This window comes from Schistocerca gregaria, chromosome 6, assembly GCF_023897955.1.
Source record: "Schistocerca gregaria isolate iqSchGreg1 chromosome 6, iqSchGreg1.2, whole genome shotgun sequence".
NCBI classification, from domain to species: domain Eukaryota; kingdom Metazoa; phylum Arthropoda; class Insecta; order Orthoptera; family Acrididae; genus Schistocerca; species Schistocerca gregaria.
This window is the reverse complement of record NC_064925.1, coordinates 46,658,844-46,676,350: the sequence shown is the minus strand read 5'-3', so window position 1 is coordinate 46,676,350 and position 17,507 is coordinate 46,658,844. Positions and strand designations below refer to the sequence as shown.

At 47.8% G+C, this 17,507-nt stretch overlaps 1 protein-coding gene across 1 annotated transcript in view; it reads right to left on the bottom strand.

The window, feature by feature from the left end:
• Nucleotides 1–10,383: 10,383 nt before the first annotated feature.
• Nucleotides 10,384–17,507, bottom strand: part of LOC126278715 (microtubule-associated protein futsch-like) — a 47,821-nt gene continuing 40,697 nt past the window's right edge. Inside the window, exon 4 of the mRNA XM_049978989.1 lies at nucleotides 10,384–12,192. Within this exon, the coding sequence (XP_049834946.1) occupies nucleotides 10,384–12,192 (1,809 nt within the window). The remainder of the gene's footprint in view (nucleotides 12,193–17,507) is intronic.

Here is a 17,507-nt window from a genome sequence, read left to right as displayed (position 1 = left end):
CAACATATGGAACTCCGTTTACACTGGTTACCAAAATGTTATCTCAAATAAATTGTCACAATAAAATTGTATATTGAACAATCCAAAAACTTTCTCAAACAATACTTTCATACTGGCTAATGACAGCTCACCTTCATGTTTTTCTCCTGATACAATGACAGTTGCCACTGTGCTTACAGATCTATGGGCTAGGCACATAACTGAACCAGAATGGGGTAGCAAGGAATAAACCAAAAATCAGTAGGTACGGTGAAGCCTAATAGTGCAACTATCATTTTCCCACTCTGTAGAAATTCTTCATAAATTTGCAACAGAGTTCATCCACAACAGAAAAAAATTCCTGAAGTCAATAAAAGTTTAAATCAACTGTTTGAACTAAAATATGACTATATTATTGCAGCCATTGTTTATTGGTACCATAGACATTGTGAAATATGTAACTTTACCCACGTTTTAGGTTACACAGCAGTAGATATGATAACTAATTTGTCTAAAATATTTAGTTATTGCAACTACACAAGAAGTACCTTCCTACACTGATAGCAGAGTCACTCTTCTTGCTATTATCATAGCCAGACAAACTTCAAAAAATCTTCTTTGGATATTTTTGTGGCTATTTAATACATATTTCGTGCTTTCCATAGAGATGTCATCTTGTCTCTGGGTGTGAAGATTTTAACACATGTAGCTTAGTAATTCAATAAAACTAACTTCATGTTTGGTAGCTCATGTATCACAGATTGTGCTGAGTGAAGTAAAAGTAAGTGTGTAGCTACTTTTGTTTTTTGGGATTTGCTTCCAGTAATATTCAGATAGGTCTCTGATACACGAAATAGAATCAAATGATAAATATTTGGATGATTATCCAAATCTTGTACTCATTCTGTTTGCTGATAGGTGTCCCTCCTGCAATGACTATACGATCAATGTGCATGCTGTCTGTCATATGAATTTGACTGCATAGTGTCTGCCACAAGGAGTGAAACTCTGAGGGCAAGGGCCCAATTCACATTAACCAATGGTGCCATAGATATTGTGAACATATCTCAAATGTGATGACAATGTGTCTAATTAATCTAAAGGAATTAAAAATGCTTGATGTGTCACACTGTAGTGTGTGTTTTGTGAAGCTGTAGATATTAGGTGCTGCTTTGACATTGTTTAAAATTTTAAAATGATCATCAGCTGGATGCTAGAATAAACCTGAAGTTCTAATATCCTCATCATTTTCAAGCAGAAAAAAAAGTTGTCGCTTGCACCACTGAGAGGATACTTTTAAATAGTGTGGCACTTTTTCTGTACCATTCCCATAGTGAAAATCCACTTCTGATCAATATGTTCATGAGATCTTCCTGGAGCTCAATTTCAGCACTTACTGTATCACAACCTGAGATAAAGTGGTCCATATTGAAATAAGTGAGAATCTTTGCTGCCTCACTCTGCTCACTCTCTTCGTGAGCTAATCGTATCAGACACTGTGCTGCAAGGAAGGTGGCACAAGTCATTGTGTATGTGATGGTCCTTAATTGGTATTCCTGAGGTGGTGCAGATCTGTCACACCTCCACAATATTCATTGGAAAGTGTAATCTTCAATTAGAACCAGAACTTGTCGATACATGTTCTCCATGTCTACTGTGAAGTCGAAGTGTTCGATGTGGAAGGATAATCATACAGAGTACAAATAATATTTCGTGGTTGTTCTACATCCATACTCCGCAAGCCACCTGACGGTGTGTGGTGGACGGTACCCTGAGTACCTCTATCAGTTCTCCCTTCTATTCCACTCTCATATTGTTCGTAGAAAAGAGGATTGTCGGTATGCTTCTGTGTGGGTTCTAATCTCTCTGATTTTATCCTCATGGTCTCTTCGCGAGATACACGTAGGAGGGAGCAATATACTGCTTGACTCTTTGGTGAAGGTATGTTCTCGAAACTTTAACAAAAGCCCATACCAAGCTACTGAGCATCTCTCCTGCAGAGTCTTCCACTGGAGTTTATCTATCATCTCTGTAATGCTTTCGCGATTACTAAATGATCCTGTAAAGAAGTGCGCTGCTGTCCGTTGGATCTTCTCTATCTCTTCTATCAACCCTATCAGGTGTGGATCCCACACTGCTGACCAGTATTCAAGCAGTGGGTGAACAAGTGTACTGTAACCTACTTTCTTTGTTGTTGGATTGTATTTCCTTAGCATTCTTCTAATGAATCTCAGTCTGGCATCTGCTTTACCAACGATCAACTTTATATGATCATTCCATTTTAAATCACGCCTAATGCATACTAACAGATAATTAATGGAATTAACTGCTTCCAGTTGCTGACCTGCTATTTTGTAGCTAAATAAGGGATCTATCTTTCTATTTATTTGCAGCACATTACACTTGTCTACATTGAGATTCAATTGCCATTCTGTGCACCATGCGTCAATTCGCTGCAGATCCTCCTGCAATTCAATACAATTTTCCATTGTTGCAACCTCTCGATACACCACAGCATCATCTACAAAAAGCCTCAGTGAACTTCAGATATCATCCACCAGGTCATTTATGTATATTGTGAATAGAAACGGTCCTATGACACTCCCCTGCGGAACACCTGAAATCACTCTTACTTCCGAAGACTTCTCTCCATTGAGAATGACATGTTGCATGCTGTTATCTAGGAACTCCTCAATCCAATCACACAATTGGTCTGATAGACTGTATGCTCTTACTTTGTTCATGAAATGACTGTGGGGAACTGTGTAAAACGCCTTGCGGAAGTCAAGAAACAAGACATCTACCTGTGAACCCGTGTCTAAGGCCCTCTGAGTCTCGTGGATGAATAGCACGAGCTGGGTTTCACACGACCGTCTTTTTCAAAACCCATGCTGATTCCTACAGACTACTTTTCTAGTCTCCATAGTCATTATACTCGAACATAATAAGTGTTCCAACATTCTACAACAGATCAACATTAGAGATATAGGTCTATAGTTCTACACATCTGTTCGACGTCCATTCTTGAAAACGGCGATGACCTGTTCCCTTTCCAATCTTTTGGAATGCTTCACTCTTCTAGAGACCTATGGTACACTGCTGCAATAAGGGGGGCCAGTTCCTTCGCGTACTCTGTGTAAAATCGAACTGGTATCCATTCAGAACCAACGGCCTTTCCTCTTTTGAGCGATAGTAATTGTTTCTCTATCCCTCTGTCATCTATTTTGATATCTACCATTTTGTCAACTGTGCGGCAATCTGGAGAAGGAAGTACAGTGCAGTCTTTCTTTGTGAAACAGCTTTGGAAGAAGACATTTAGTATTTCAGCCTTTAGTCTGTCATCCTCTTTTTCAGTACCATTTTGGTCAGAGTGTCTGGACATTTTGTTTTGATCCACCTACCGCTTTGACATAGGACCAAAATTTCTTAGGATTTTCTGCCAAGTCAGTACATAGAACTTTACTTTCGAATTCATTGAAAGCCTCGCATAGCCCTCCTCACACTACATTTCGCTTCGCGTAATTTTTGTTTTTCTGGAAGGCTTTGGCCATGTTTATGTTTGCTGTGAAGTTCCCTTTGCTTCTCCAGCAGTTTTCTAACTCGGTTGTTGTGCCTGGGTGGCTGTTTTCCATCTCTTATGATCTTGCTTGGCACATACTCATGTAATGCATATTTGGATGATGGTTTTGAACTTTGTCCACTGATCCTCAACACTATCTGTACTTGAGTCAAAACTTTTGTGTTGAGCTGTCAGGTACTCTGAAATCTGCTTTTTGTCACTTTCGCTGAACAGAAAAATCTTCTTACCTTTTTTAATATTTCTATTTACGGCTGAAATCATCGACGCTGAAACCGCTTTATGATCGCTGATTCCCTGTTCTGCGTTAACTGTTTCAAATGCTTCGGGTCTGTTTGTCACCAAAGATCTAACATGTTATTGCCACAAGTTGGTTCTCTGTTTATCTGAAAACTACCGGGAGCAGTTAAAGCACTTTGAAAAATTTCACTGTATTCTTTGTCCCAGCCACTCGTTATGAACATTTGAGTCTCCCAGTCTATATCCGGCAAATTAAAATCTCCACCCAGGACTATAACATGGTGGGGAAATCTACTCGAAATATTTTCTGAATTATTCTTCAGGTGCTGAGCCACAACAGCTGCTGAGCCCGGGGGCCTATAGAGACATCCAATTACCATGTCTGAGCCTGCTTTAACTGTGACCTTCACCCAGTTCATTTCACAATTCGAATCTCCGTCAATTTCCTTCGATAGTATTGCACTTCTTATCACTATAAACACGCCTCCCCCTTCACTGTCCAGCCTGTGTCTGCGGTATACATTCCAATCTTAGTTTAGTATTTCATTACTGTTTACATGTGGTTTCAGCCAACTTTCTGCCCCTAGTACTATATGGGCATTGTGACCGTTTATTAATGAAAGCAGTTCTGGGACCTTTCTATAGACGCTCCTGCAGTTTCCTATTAGCACATTAATAATGTTTTTCCCTGTTGCATTTTGCCTACTCCTGCCTTGCCGCGCATCAGGTGGTGTCTTGTCGGGAATTCTCTAACCTAGAAAATCCCCATGTGCACTCCACACGTACTCCGCTACCCTCGTAGCCGCTTCCGGAGTGTAGTGCACGCCTGACATATTCATGGGGACCCTACATATCTTCACCCGATAGTGGAGGTCGAGAAATTTGCACCCCAGCTCTCCGCAGAATAGTCTGAGCCTCTGGTTTAAGCCTTCCACTCGGCTCCAAACCAGAGGAACGCGATCGGTTCTGGGAACGATACTACAAATAGTTAACTCTGATTCCACCCCGTGAGCAAGGCTTTCCGCCTTCACCAACTCCGCCAACCACCTGTATGAACTGAGGATGACCTCTGAACCCAGACAGCTGGAGTCATTGGTGCCGACATGAGCAACAATTTGCAGTCGGGTGCACCCAGTGCTCTCTATTGCCGCCGGTAGGGCCTCCTCCACATTTCGGATGAGATCCCCCGGGAAGCAGACAGAGTGAACACTGGCCTTCTTCCCCAACCTTTCCGCTATTTCCCTAAGGGGCTCCATCACCCGCGTAATGTTGGAGCTCCCAATAACTAATAAACCCTCCACCCGTGTGCCTGCTCGGACCTTGCTGAAGGTTCAGCCACATGTCCACTCACAGGCAGAGCGGGCGATGCCACACGGCCAGCCTCCACATTGACCCTCCGTCTCATGCGCCGTGAACGCTGCTGAACCTGCCATGCCCCTTGGGGAGAGGGTGGCCCAACCGCGCCCGGTACCCGCGAAGATGTCTCAACAGCAGGGACAGTGGGTGGAGCATGTAACACCTGGGGTGTACCTTGCAACGCACCAGACTCCCCACTTCCGCTACACTCAGAGGCAGCAGCCTGAAAATGGCTGACTGCGGCCATCAACATGCCCAGCTGTTCGCGAAGAGTGGCCAGCTCCACCTGCGTCCGTACACAGCAGTCACACATCATATCCATCCTAAGGAATCAATTTACTGAAGAGAGTTAATCAACTTTTAACGAGACTGCTAACTCACTAAATTCAGCTGATTATTGACTAAACTGTGATTGTTAGACACTTCTTGTAGAACACAATGAAAATAGCACTACCTGTCTCTGACTTGTATTGAAAACAAACACTAGCACTACTCTCACTATGGCTGACTAAAGGGACTCTCTCTGACTGTATTCAAAACAAACATGAAATCTATGGAACACTATTACTAGCACTCGACAATTAAAGCTTCTTAAAAGCAAAAACACACCGAAGAAGAAGTGACAAGTAAGAAAAATACAGTTAATACTTAAATTAAGGTAGCTCGCTGCACAGCAGACGTGAAGCAGATGGCGGTTAGGGCGACACTGTTCCTACCATTGGAAGACTGTTAAGTGACAAATTTGTATTCCATTTGGCAAGACAATCAAACATTACTCTTGCTTTAGTAGTTAAGCTAGATTTTTAAAGATATCTGATGTGGCATGTAATATGAAATTGCATCTGTTATGATTACTATTACCATATGTCTTGAATCTTCGTACTTCCCCATGAACTCTGTGTAGCTTTCGACAAACTTTGATTGTCTTGCTAGTTTCTGTTCAGTTTAAGAGAAGCATTTTGATTCATTGTGGAAAGAATTGCATAACAAACTCAGCTCTTCCTGAAATGGAAGATGAACAATGAATCTATCTTTTGAATCTTCAGTTATTTTTGCCAGGAAGTGTGAATCACATTGCTGCTCTTCTCTGTTACAAAGACATTGATACCTCATAACTTGGGTTGAAACAGCTTTAAGGAAAAGAAATGGAATGTCAAATCGCATATTTTGTCACTTACTTTATGTAATACACTTTATTATATACCGAAATTATTATTATTATTATTATTATTACAATTTACTAACTTTTTAAAAATCACAATACTCACAGTTGAAACTTGAAGAGGATTAATTAATTAGAAGCCATATTTTGTCAATTGTACCATTTCTCAAAAGGCTTGCAATTGGAAGTACACAGATTACAAAACAAGGAAATGTCACACCAATTGGGCAGGTTCAACAAAAAATTTACCAGTCAAATGAACTACAATTACAGGCAGAAAATGAGCTAACAACTTGCAGCTTTTGTAGCTGTTACACAACTGAATAACATTCATCCAAATACAGGAAGATTCGCAAGTCACCCTGATTGTAGCTCTTGGACGGCTGCTTAGTAATGTATAACACTTCAGAGAAAGAAACGAAAGCCCATAAGAAGTAACCCATGCATTGCAGACAAACATTAAAAATGACCTTTATAAATATACAATCTACCAAAATTCAGAGCAGGCTGAGAGCTGCAGCAGAGAGCTATCAGAGTCAACAAGAAACAAGCAGCCAAATTCCCCAAGTGGAGTTAGGTAATGACAATTCACCAGGTAACAATTGACAGTTTATACTGGTAGCTAACAGGGTTTAAAACTTAATGTGTTGAGAATTAGTAATAAAAATACAAGGTTTAATAAAGTAGTTAAAGGTATAATGAGGAGGAACCTCAGGCACGGTAAATATACCTTAATCTGCTGATCTCAATAAATTCACCAAAAAGAGCAGACTACTGGTTCCTACCCCAGAGATCACACTCCACCATGGCACATGTCAAATGAGCAACTTCACTTCCCTTGAGCCACAATGGGGTGACTAGTAGGGCAGTAGACAGCCGGTCAATCTGGGTGCCACATGACGAAGGAAGTGCCACCATGGCAAAATGCAAACATATTTCTGCTCTATGCCAAGGGAACTGAAAATCATGATTTTCTGCTGACACATATCAATGGAATCAGTAATATGCACAAACAAAGCTTCACACAATAAGGCCCAGGAAGTAGAAAATGTGAAAGACAGGCACAACTGGCTAGCAATACAAATTAACAATCTTTAAAATTTGTATTATTCAGAAGCAAATATTTCAACAAGTGTTGATATATTAGCTCAAGCAAAAAGATGTACAAAGATTGCTTTGCCTCTGACACAGGTTGTGTTGGAGTAGATTTCCTTCATGAGACTTAAAACATGGAATACTCTTGCACTTGCATGACACATGACCCAGAACACAAAGTGCAATTCATAATATTGACAGATGATCAACCACTGAATCACACACAGGTGCATTATTATTGCAGACACAATTCTAAACAACACGGACAGGAACTTACTCAAATATAACAAAACAACTCAAAATGTGACTCAGTTGTGAAGGAGCAGAGCCTTGCAGGATTCCAACCAGGGTATTATTGTATCAGCGGCATCTTGGGACACACATGCACACACAAACAATTGCACATGTGCATCGATCAAAGATCTTCACTTGTCACACTCAATCGAATCAATATCAACAGTCTAAGTAGTTCGTGATGCCAGTGGAATGCTGTGCACTGAAATTAGAGATATTGTGGCTCAGACATGATTTGATACTTCTGTCCTTCAGTGTCTTCAAGAAACACAGCCTAAGTTTTCACGAACCACAACAAGAATGGCTACCTTGACAAAATTTTTTGTTCTACCAATTGATACTGCTTTGACATACATAACCCAACACAGTTCTGTCTTTTGAAGCGCATGATGATCAGTTCCTATGGAGAGTCCTTGCCTTCTGAATGTACAGACAAACTTCTGCTCCCAACACCATGTTGATCTTGCAAGGTGACCAAAATTCTGGATCAACAATTTTTATACTCATCAAATCTGAGACATTGGGATTGAGATGAGATGTCAGTTATCTCCAGCAACATTAAACAGACAGAAGGTAAAATGAAGACATTTATTCACGAGTCTACTTGAACAGAGATGCACTGTTTTGTTTCTTGTATGTTTCCATCTGTTCCCTGAATGGGTGCTATACTTTGCCATTTGCGAAGTCAGAGGCACTGTGCACGTGCTTCAGATATAAATCGTGCCTGCGAGTATGAACTGAGAGAGCATAAGTTTTTCATGTTCCACTGCTATCTTTAAACCATATTGCCACTGTTGTAAGCAGCAATTGTTTTTGCCAGGGATGACTTAAATGAGCAATAACACAATGTACTTGATGGATGTATACCATTGTGTTTGTGTTTTATATCACTAGGACAATCGTACCTTGTTCCATTTTGTGTGTTTTATTTCTGTGTGGTGTCATTTTTGACAAGCATGACAGGATACAGATATGCAACTAGAAGCCCTATGGAAACCCTTCAGGGAATTGGGCAAAACACTATGTTGAGCATCATAATAGGTTTTTTATTCACTGCACATGGCTTGTCTGAATTTTCTGTATTTCTGCAAAGTATCAGGCAAGTGGCACATTACAAATGCAGCACTAGCAGGGACTAGATTCATCTCAAATGGGCAAAGTGCTTGGCGTTGCTGGTAGTCTGATGTTTATTCCCATATGTGCTGTGCCATGTTGGTCTGTAGCCTTCACGATTTCAGATTTGCTTTTATTTTGGAGAAAAGCATATCTCTCTCCTAATGGCAGAAAGCTTTTGAAACTCCAGTGGGATTTAAATTCTGTTCCTACAGACTGGTCAACATTTTCTGCAAATAGATGAGATATAATTATGTCTTGCAAGGATACAATTAGTTGTAATGCCATCAGCACATGAACATTGTTTGAAGTAGTCCATGAAGTTTACTTGCACCATTCCCATTCACTAAAGGAAGCACCAACAGGTTTTCCAGATGTGCTCCCACAATCAATCTAGGGTTATTCTATGTATTGCAAACCGTATCAAAAGCTGGATTAAAATTAATGCTAGTCACCAGAAAATGGGTGTTTATATTGTGAGCAGCACATATTACTGAATTAAGAAAATGGTTATTTTAGCAGTGTCTTATAATTCCTCATTATTTACCACAAGACTCACAAATGTCACAAAAATGCCTGCACTGCTTTATATAACCTTTGCATGTTGGCCATTTTATGATGGGCAACCTGATGGTACAGTCTGATGCACTAAAGTCAGATCCCTCGCTGGGATCTCACAGTTGTTTAGTGACTTCACACGTGGTGCAGATGGGGCAATACAGCCAGTTCTTCTTTACTGCCTGCATTTGTCAACCTCCTCTCCCTCTCTATCCTTGCTCATTCTCCGATGCCCCCTCCTTCTCCTTTCTCAGTGTTCAGATTCAAATTGGCTTGGCTATCCACCTGCTTTCCTGTATTGTTCACAATTTTGTTCCTTTTGCCTGTTCATTCATACTTTTTGTGTTTAGGTCCCCACTTGAGGTTTGACCTCCACTTCAAAATTTCCTGTTTTTTAGTGTGAGCCACTTAAGGAAAAACTCCCACCCTGGCATCTGTGGTGTGGATTCCTCCCCCCCCCCCCCCCCCCCCTTCGTTCCCTCGCCCTTCCCCTCTGTAGCCCCCTTCCATCCTGCTCAGTCACCAGAGTGATGTGGCTGTTATGTACCCATATGGGTGAGCCCCCTGACAACACAGGGATCACACTCCTGATTCCTCAGTTGTTCACTCCACATTTATGGCAAGTAGTGTTTTATCTCCCACTCGGAGGATTGGAAAACCTGGCAGCAGCCGTCGTGTCAGATGGCCCTTGCTGTGGCTGGGTGACACTCTTGTGGAGAGCCCATGGTCAGAGTGGCTACTATTTGGGGGTATGCTTGAGGCATGAAGCATATTGAGTTACAAAGGTCTTTCTGATCTAAGATGGAAATTTCTATGAATTGTGAACAATCATTGAATGCAACTTCATATTAGACAGCAAATTTTCCTTTTCTGTCAACACCATTGGAGTAGGGCCTGGCTTCACTACCTTTTCTCACAATTCATAGAGAGATGCTTCTGTCAAACATCAGCAAAACAACACATTCTGAAAACACTGCACTGTTACCAGTGTGATCATTATGACCACACACTAATGTCCTGGTGCAGCCTTCTCCGTCTCGCTCTGCTCCTCCGTCTCGCTCTGCTCCTCCGTCTCGCTCTGCTCCTCCGTCTCGCTCTGCTCCTCCGTCTCGCTCTGCTCCTCCGTCTCGCTCTGCTCCTCCGTCTCGCTCTGCTCCTCCGTCTCGCTCTGCTCCTCCGTCTCGCTCTGCTCCTCCGTCTCGCTCTGCTCCTCCGTCTCGCTCTGCTCCTCCGTCTCGCTCTGCTCCTCCGTCTCGCTCTGCTCCTCCGTCTCGCTCTGCTCCTCCGTCTCGCTCTGCTCCTCCGTCTCGCTCTGCTCCTCCGTCTCGCTCTGCTCCTCCGTCTCGCTCTGCTCCTCCGTCTCGCTCTGCTCCTCCGTCTCGCTCTGCTCCTCCGTCTCGCTCTGCTCCTCCGTCTCGCTCTGCTCCTCCGTCTCGCTCTGCTCCTCCGTCTCGCTCTGCTCCTCCGTCTCGCTCTGCTCCTCCGTCTCGCTCTGCTCCTCCGTCTCGCTCTGCTCCTCCGTCTCGCTCTGCTCCTCCGTCTCGCTCTGCTCCTCCGTCTCGCTCTGCTCCTCCGTCTCGCTCTGCTCCTCCGTCTCGCTCTGCTCCTCCGTCTCGCTCTGCTCCTCCGTCTCGCTCTGCTCCTCCGTCTCGCTCTGCTCCTCCGTCTCGCTCTGCTCCTCCGTCTCGCTCTGCTCCTCCGTCTCGCTCTGCTCCTCCGTCTCGCTCTGCTCCTCCGTCTCGCTCTGCTCCTCCGTCTCGCTCTGCTCCTCCGTCTCGCTCTGCTCCTCCGTCTCGCTCTGCTCCTCCGTCTCGCTCTGCTCCTCCGTCTCGCTCTGCTCCCCCGTCTCGCTCTGCTCCCCCGTCTCGCTCTGCTCCCCCGTCTCGCTCTGCTCCCCCGTCTCGCTCTGCTCCCCCGTCTCGCTCTGCTCCCCCGTCTCGCTCTGCTCCCCCGTCTCGCTCTGCTCCCCCGTCTCGCTCTGCTCCCCCGTCTCGCTCTGCTCCCCCGTCTCGCTCTGCTCCCCCGTCTCGCTCTGCTCCCCCGTCTCGCTCTGCTCCCCCGTCTCGCTCTGCTCCCCCGTCTCGCTCTGCTCCCCCGTCTCGCTCTGCTCCCCCGTCTCGCTCTGCTCCCCCGTCTCGCTCTGCTCCCCCGTCTCGCTCTGCTCCCCCGTCTCGCTCTGCTCCCCCGTCTCGCTCTGCTCCCCCGTCTCGCTCTGCTCCCCCGTCTCGCTCTGCTCCCCCGTCTCGCTCTGCTCCCCCGTCTCGCTCTGCTCCCCCGTCTCGCTCTGCTCCCCCGTCTCGCTCTGCTCCCCCGTCTCGCTCTGCTCCCCCGTCTCGCTCTGCTCCCCCGTCTCGCTCTGCTCCCCCGTCTCGCTCTGCTCCCCCGTCTCGCTCTGCTCCCCCGTCTCGCTCTGCTCCCCCGTCTCGCTCTGCTCCCCCGTCTCGCTCTGCTCCCCCGTCTCGCTCTGCTCCCCCGTCTCGCTCTGCTCCCCCGTCTCGCTCTGCTCCCCCGTCTCGCTCTGCTCCCCCGTCTCGCTCTGCTCCCCCGTCTCGCTCTGCTCCCCCGTCTCGCTCTGCTCCCCCGTCTCGCTCTGCTCCCCCGTCTCGCTCTGCTCCCCCGTCTCGCTCTGCTCCCCCGTCTCGCTCTGCTCCCCCGTCTCGCTCTGCTCCCCCGTCTCGCTCTGCTCCCCCGTCTCGCTCTGCTCCCCCGTCTCGCTCTGCTCCCCCGTCTCGCTCTGCTCCCCCGTCTCGCTCTGCTCCCCCGTCTCGCTCTGCTCCCCCGTCTCGCTCTGCCTCTCCCCCCCAGGGGGCTCGCGGTCCTTTCGTGAGTACGTGCGTGGCGAGCACGGGGCCCCGAGCTATTGCAGCCTTCCTTCTTTTTCCGGGCTGCATTTCCTTTCCCTTCCCCTCCTTTCCTGTCCTTCATCCTTCCCTCCGACCTCTCCTCTCCCTCTCTTGGTGTCCCTACTTATGGTGTCCCTCCTTATGTTGGCCCTGCTATTCTCCTGGTTCTGTTGACCTTGTTCTGTAATTCCTTCATCCTTTTGGTATTCTCTGGTCCCCTCTGGGGTTTGACCTCCATCACTAAATTTTCTTCCGTAGTGTGAGCCATTTGGGGAAGAGCACCTTACCTAGTGTCTCCAGCGTGTGCCATCATCATTGATTCCATCGTTTCCTTTACGTCGTTGTTTGACGCTAGGGTCCATAGCCAGCACGGTAGGCAGCCTGTGTGGTGGGGTCACTATGTACCCTTTTGGTTGAGCCCCCTGAAAACACAGGGATCACACGTCTGATACCTGAGCTGTGACCACCTCATGTAAGCCTAGGAGTGGTTGCTTGTCGTCCTGGAGCATCGGAACTCCCAGCAATGGCCGCCGTGCCAGACGGCCCTTGCTGTGGCTGGGTGGCGCCCATGAGGAGAGCCCCTGATCGGAGTGGGTGGTATCAGGGCGGACACTATGCTCATGAAACGCATAAGAGTCCACAACTCTGGCCGTTCTCCGGCCGTCTCTTTGACTGGAAAAGATTCTTCACGTGCTGCTTCCTCTGCCCCTTCCGCCTTCCCTTCCGTGGCTACCCCCTGGGAGGAGGGCCAGGCTCGTCGGCTGGGGGCGAAACCTTTCCCTCGCTATCTGGTTTGCGCCAGAACTGATGGGGATACTTTTACTCATACGAAACCTATGTTTTTTGTTGAACAGATCGAAGACAAGTTTGGCGAGGTGGACTCTATCAGCAAGATGCGGTCTGGGTCGCTGTTGATTAAAACCGCTTCAGCTACCCAGTCTGCAGCTCTCCGTGCCTGTACCCATCTTGGTACGATTCCTGTGTCAATTACCCCACACCAGTCCTTGAACATGGTGCAAGGTGTAATTTTCCATAGAGACCTCCTCCTTCAATCTGATGAAGAACTTCGGGACAATCTAAGCCGGCGGGGGGTTCACTTTGTTCGGCAGGTTCAGAGGGGTCCGAAGGACAACCGCGTTGACACTGGTGCATTATCTTGGCCTTTGAAGGGGACACTCTCCCTGAGAATGTCAAGATTATGGTCTATCGGTGTGACGTGAAGCCATACATCCCACCTATGCGATGTTTCAAGTGTTTGCGTTTTGGCCACATGTCTTCGCGCTGTTCGCAGGCCCCCCTCTGTGGTGACTGTGGACATCCGTTCCATGAGGGAAGTTCCTGTGTTCCCCCTCCTGTGTGCGTAAATTGTCGTGGGAATCATTCTTCACGGTCACTGGATTGCCCAGTGTATCAGAAAGAGAAAAAGATACAAGAGTATAAGACTCTTGATCGTCTCACCTATACCGAGGCCCGTAAAAAGTATACATGCCTTCATCCAGTGACCCTGACAACTAGTTATGCTTCAGCAGTATCTTCACCCCCTCCTCCTCATACCTTACCCCAGTCCCGAACCCCTTTCCTCCCCCCTCCCCCTGCGGTTCCCACACCATCCCCTCCGGGCACCGCTTCCTCTCCCCGGCTGGAGAAGTGTCCTGCTTCTTCGGCGTCTGCCGGTCATGGGCGCCCCTCACGGGATCCCCCTTCCAGGCCAAAGGTCTGCTGCCACGCGGCCACCACGAGAACCACGGTCTGCAGGCCCCCAGATCGCCCGCTCTCTTTCTGTTCCCGATCTTGCTGTGGCTGGCTCCATTTTGTTGCACAGCCCTCCACGATCCCAAACAGAAAGAAAGAAGCAGCACAAGTCCCGGGACAAGTAGTCTCTGGTGTCGCCAGAGGTCTCGTCCCCATCTTCACAACCTGACTCTGACCTGTTATTCATGGATGTCGCCCCCCTCCTTGTCGGTGACGGGTGGTGACCCACCGGCATGACTGACATTAGCCTGTTCACCCCCCAATTGACTCGTCGTTCTTTGGCTATCCAATGGAACTGTAATGGCTATTACCGTCACCTACCGGAGTTGCAATCCCTTCTTTCGTTTTACTCTGCGGCTTGTGTGGTTCTACAAGAAACTCATTTTACTGGTGGTCACTCACCAACCCTCCGTGGCTTCCGTGCTTTCTGTCGAAATCGGGTCGGCCCCCTACGGGCGTCTGGCGGAGTTTGCACGTTGGTCCGAACGGACATTGCCAGCACGTGGATTCCTCTCCAAACTACATTGGAAGCAGTTGCTGTTAGGATCCACCTGGACTCTGGGGTCACAATTTGCAATCTGTATCTCCCTCCTGACAGAACTCCTACACCTGCCTCCTTAAGTGCCCTCCTTCAGCAACTTCCTCCTCCCTTCCTTATACTTGGCGATTTTAATGCACATCATCCCTTGTGGGGCAGTGCATTTCCATCTAGTCGGGGTCATCTCATTGACCAGTTTATTACCGACCACGACTTGTGCCTTCTTAACGATGGCTCTCCTACCCATTTCAGTGCCGGTCATGGTAGCTTTTCTGCCATTGATCTTTCTCTCTCTTCTCCCTCCCTCATCCCTTCCCTACAATGGTCACCGCACGACGACCTTTGCGATAGTGACCACTTCCAGTTGATTCTCTCGCTCCCTTCCCGCTCCCCCATGGACAGATCACCTCGTTGGTCCTTCCAACGTGCCAATTGGCCTCTGTATACTGCACAGGTCGTTTTTTCTCCCTCATTGTCGGATGGTATTGATGATGTCATACGTGACATGTCTGACGCGATTGTTCACGCTGCTAGCCTTGCTATCCCGCGCTCATCTGGACCATTTCGCCGCCGGCAGGTCCCTTGGTGGAGTTCGGACATTGCCGTTGCCATCCGTGATCGCCGTCGAGCTTTGCAACACCTTAAGAGGCATCCATCCGTTGCCAATCTTATTACCTTTAAACGCCTTCGCGCAAAAGCCCGTTACTTAATCAAACGGAGCAAACGGATGTGTTGGGAACGCTTTGTTTCTTCCCTCGGTTCTGCTGCCCCTCTGTCGCGGGTATGGGCTACACTTCGCTCTCTCCAAGGTTGCCATCGGCAGTCTACCCTCCCGGGTCTTCACCTCCCGGATGGCCTTTGCACGGACCCGTTGATTCTCGCGGAACACCTTGCGACCCATTTTGCAACAGCGTCGGCATCAGCCTCCTATCCGGCTGCTTTCCTTCCCCAGAAACAGCAGGCCGAAGCTTCCGCCTTATGTTTTACCCCCTGCCAGTCAGAATCATACAACGACGCTTTTACTGAATGGGAACTTCTTTCCGCACTCTCCTCTTCTCATGATACGGCCCCTGGCAAAGACTCCATTCATAACCAACTGCTTCAACATCTCAGTGCTCCACAACAGCGACATCTTCTCCGGGTATTTAACCGTATTTGGCTCCAGGGTGACTTCCCTTCTCAATGGAGGGATAGCATCGTGGTTCCCGTCATTAAGCCCGGTAAGAACCCCCTGTTCGTCGACAGCTATCGGCCAATTAGTCTGACGAACGTTGTTTGTAAGTTACTTGAACGGATGGTAGCCCGTCGGCTCACTTGGGTCCTCAAATCTCGGCGTCTGTTGTCCCCTTACCAGTGTGGCTTCCGAGAGGGACGGTCTCCGATCGATCATTTACTTCGCTTGGAATCCGCAGTTCGGCAGGCCTTTTCCCAGCGCCGCCATTTGGTTGCTGTATTTTTCGACCTTCGCAAGGCCTATGATACGGCTTGGCGCCATCATATCTTACTTACACATCATGAGTGGGGTCTTCGGGGCCCACTCCCGATTTTTATCCGCCAGTTCTTGTTTCATCGTTCGTTTAGGGTTAGGGTTGGTACAGTTTTAAGTTCTCCGCGAACCCAGGAGAATGGCATCCCTCAGGGTTCCGTATTGAGTGTACTTCTGTTCCTCATTGCTATAGATGGACTTGTGGCCTCCGTCGGTCCTTTGGTCACTCCTGCTCTGTATGTGGATGATTTCTGCATTTGGGTTAGTTCCTCTTCGATGGCCGCTGCAGAGCGGCAGCTCCAGGGTGCTATACGGCGTGCCTCTGCATGGACCATCTCACACGGATTTCAGTTTTCTCCTTTAAAATCGCGAGTGATCCACTTCTGTCGCCGTGTGACAGTCCACCCCGATCCAGAGCTCTATCTCAATGCACAACGATTACCTGTGGTCCCACAGTTTCGTTTCCTTGGCCTTCTTTTCGACAACAAGCTCACTTGGCTGCCTCATATCAGACGCCTGAAGATAGGATGTTTCCGTAAACTAAACGTCCTTCGCTTCCTTGCCCACACCTCTTGGGGTGCTGACCGTTCCCCTCTCCTCCACCTTTATCGGGCGTTAGTGTTGTCTCGCTTGGACTATGGTTGTCAAGTTTACGGTTCAGCTGCCCCTCCTACATTGCGCCTCTTGGATCCGGTCCACCATCGTGGTATCCGTTTGGCCATCGGTGCCTTCCCGACTAGCCCTGTTGATAGTCTCCTGGTTGAGGCTGGGATCCCTCCCCCTTTCCGTTCGGCGCTCCTAGCTTCTGGTTTCGTATGCAATCGCTGTCCGTTCCTCTCCCACTCATCCTTCCTATTCTATCCTGTTCCCTGCCCAAGGAAGTCGCCCACCTGACTCCCGCCCTCGGGCGGGTTTACCGGTTGGGATCCGCCTAGCGTCTCTTCGCCGTGATTTTCAGCTTCCTTCCTTTTCCTGTATCCCACGTTCCCTCCCCAACACACCTCCTTGGTTAGTTCCTCGGCCCCGAGTTCGGATGGATCTCTGCCGAGGTCCGAAAGATTCCGTTCCCCCGATGGTGTTCCGTTGTTTTTTCCGCCGCATTTTATCTGAGTTTCGGGATGCTGTTGTTTTTTATACTGATGGCTCTAAATCTGCTGATCGTGTGGGCTATGCCTTCACCTCCTCTGTAGGCACGGAAAATCATCTCCTGCCAAATGCATGTGGGGTGTTCACTGCGGAATTGATGGCGGTCTCCCGGGCCCTGGCCTTTATTAAACAGTCCAAGCTCAATCGCGTTTTGTTATGTACAGACTCAATGAGTGGCCTTCAGGCACTTGACCAGTGTTTCTCCCGTCATCCCTTGGTCTCCTCCATCCATGACCATCTCGCTGATCTCCACCATGCTGCTTGTTCTGTTAGCTTCCTTTGGGTCCCTGGTCATGTGGGCATCCAAGGAAATGAGCTTGCTGATCGTTTGGCTGGTGGAGCAGTCACTTACCCCCCATTCCCTGTCA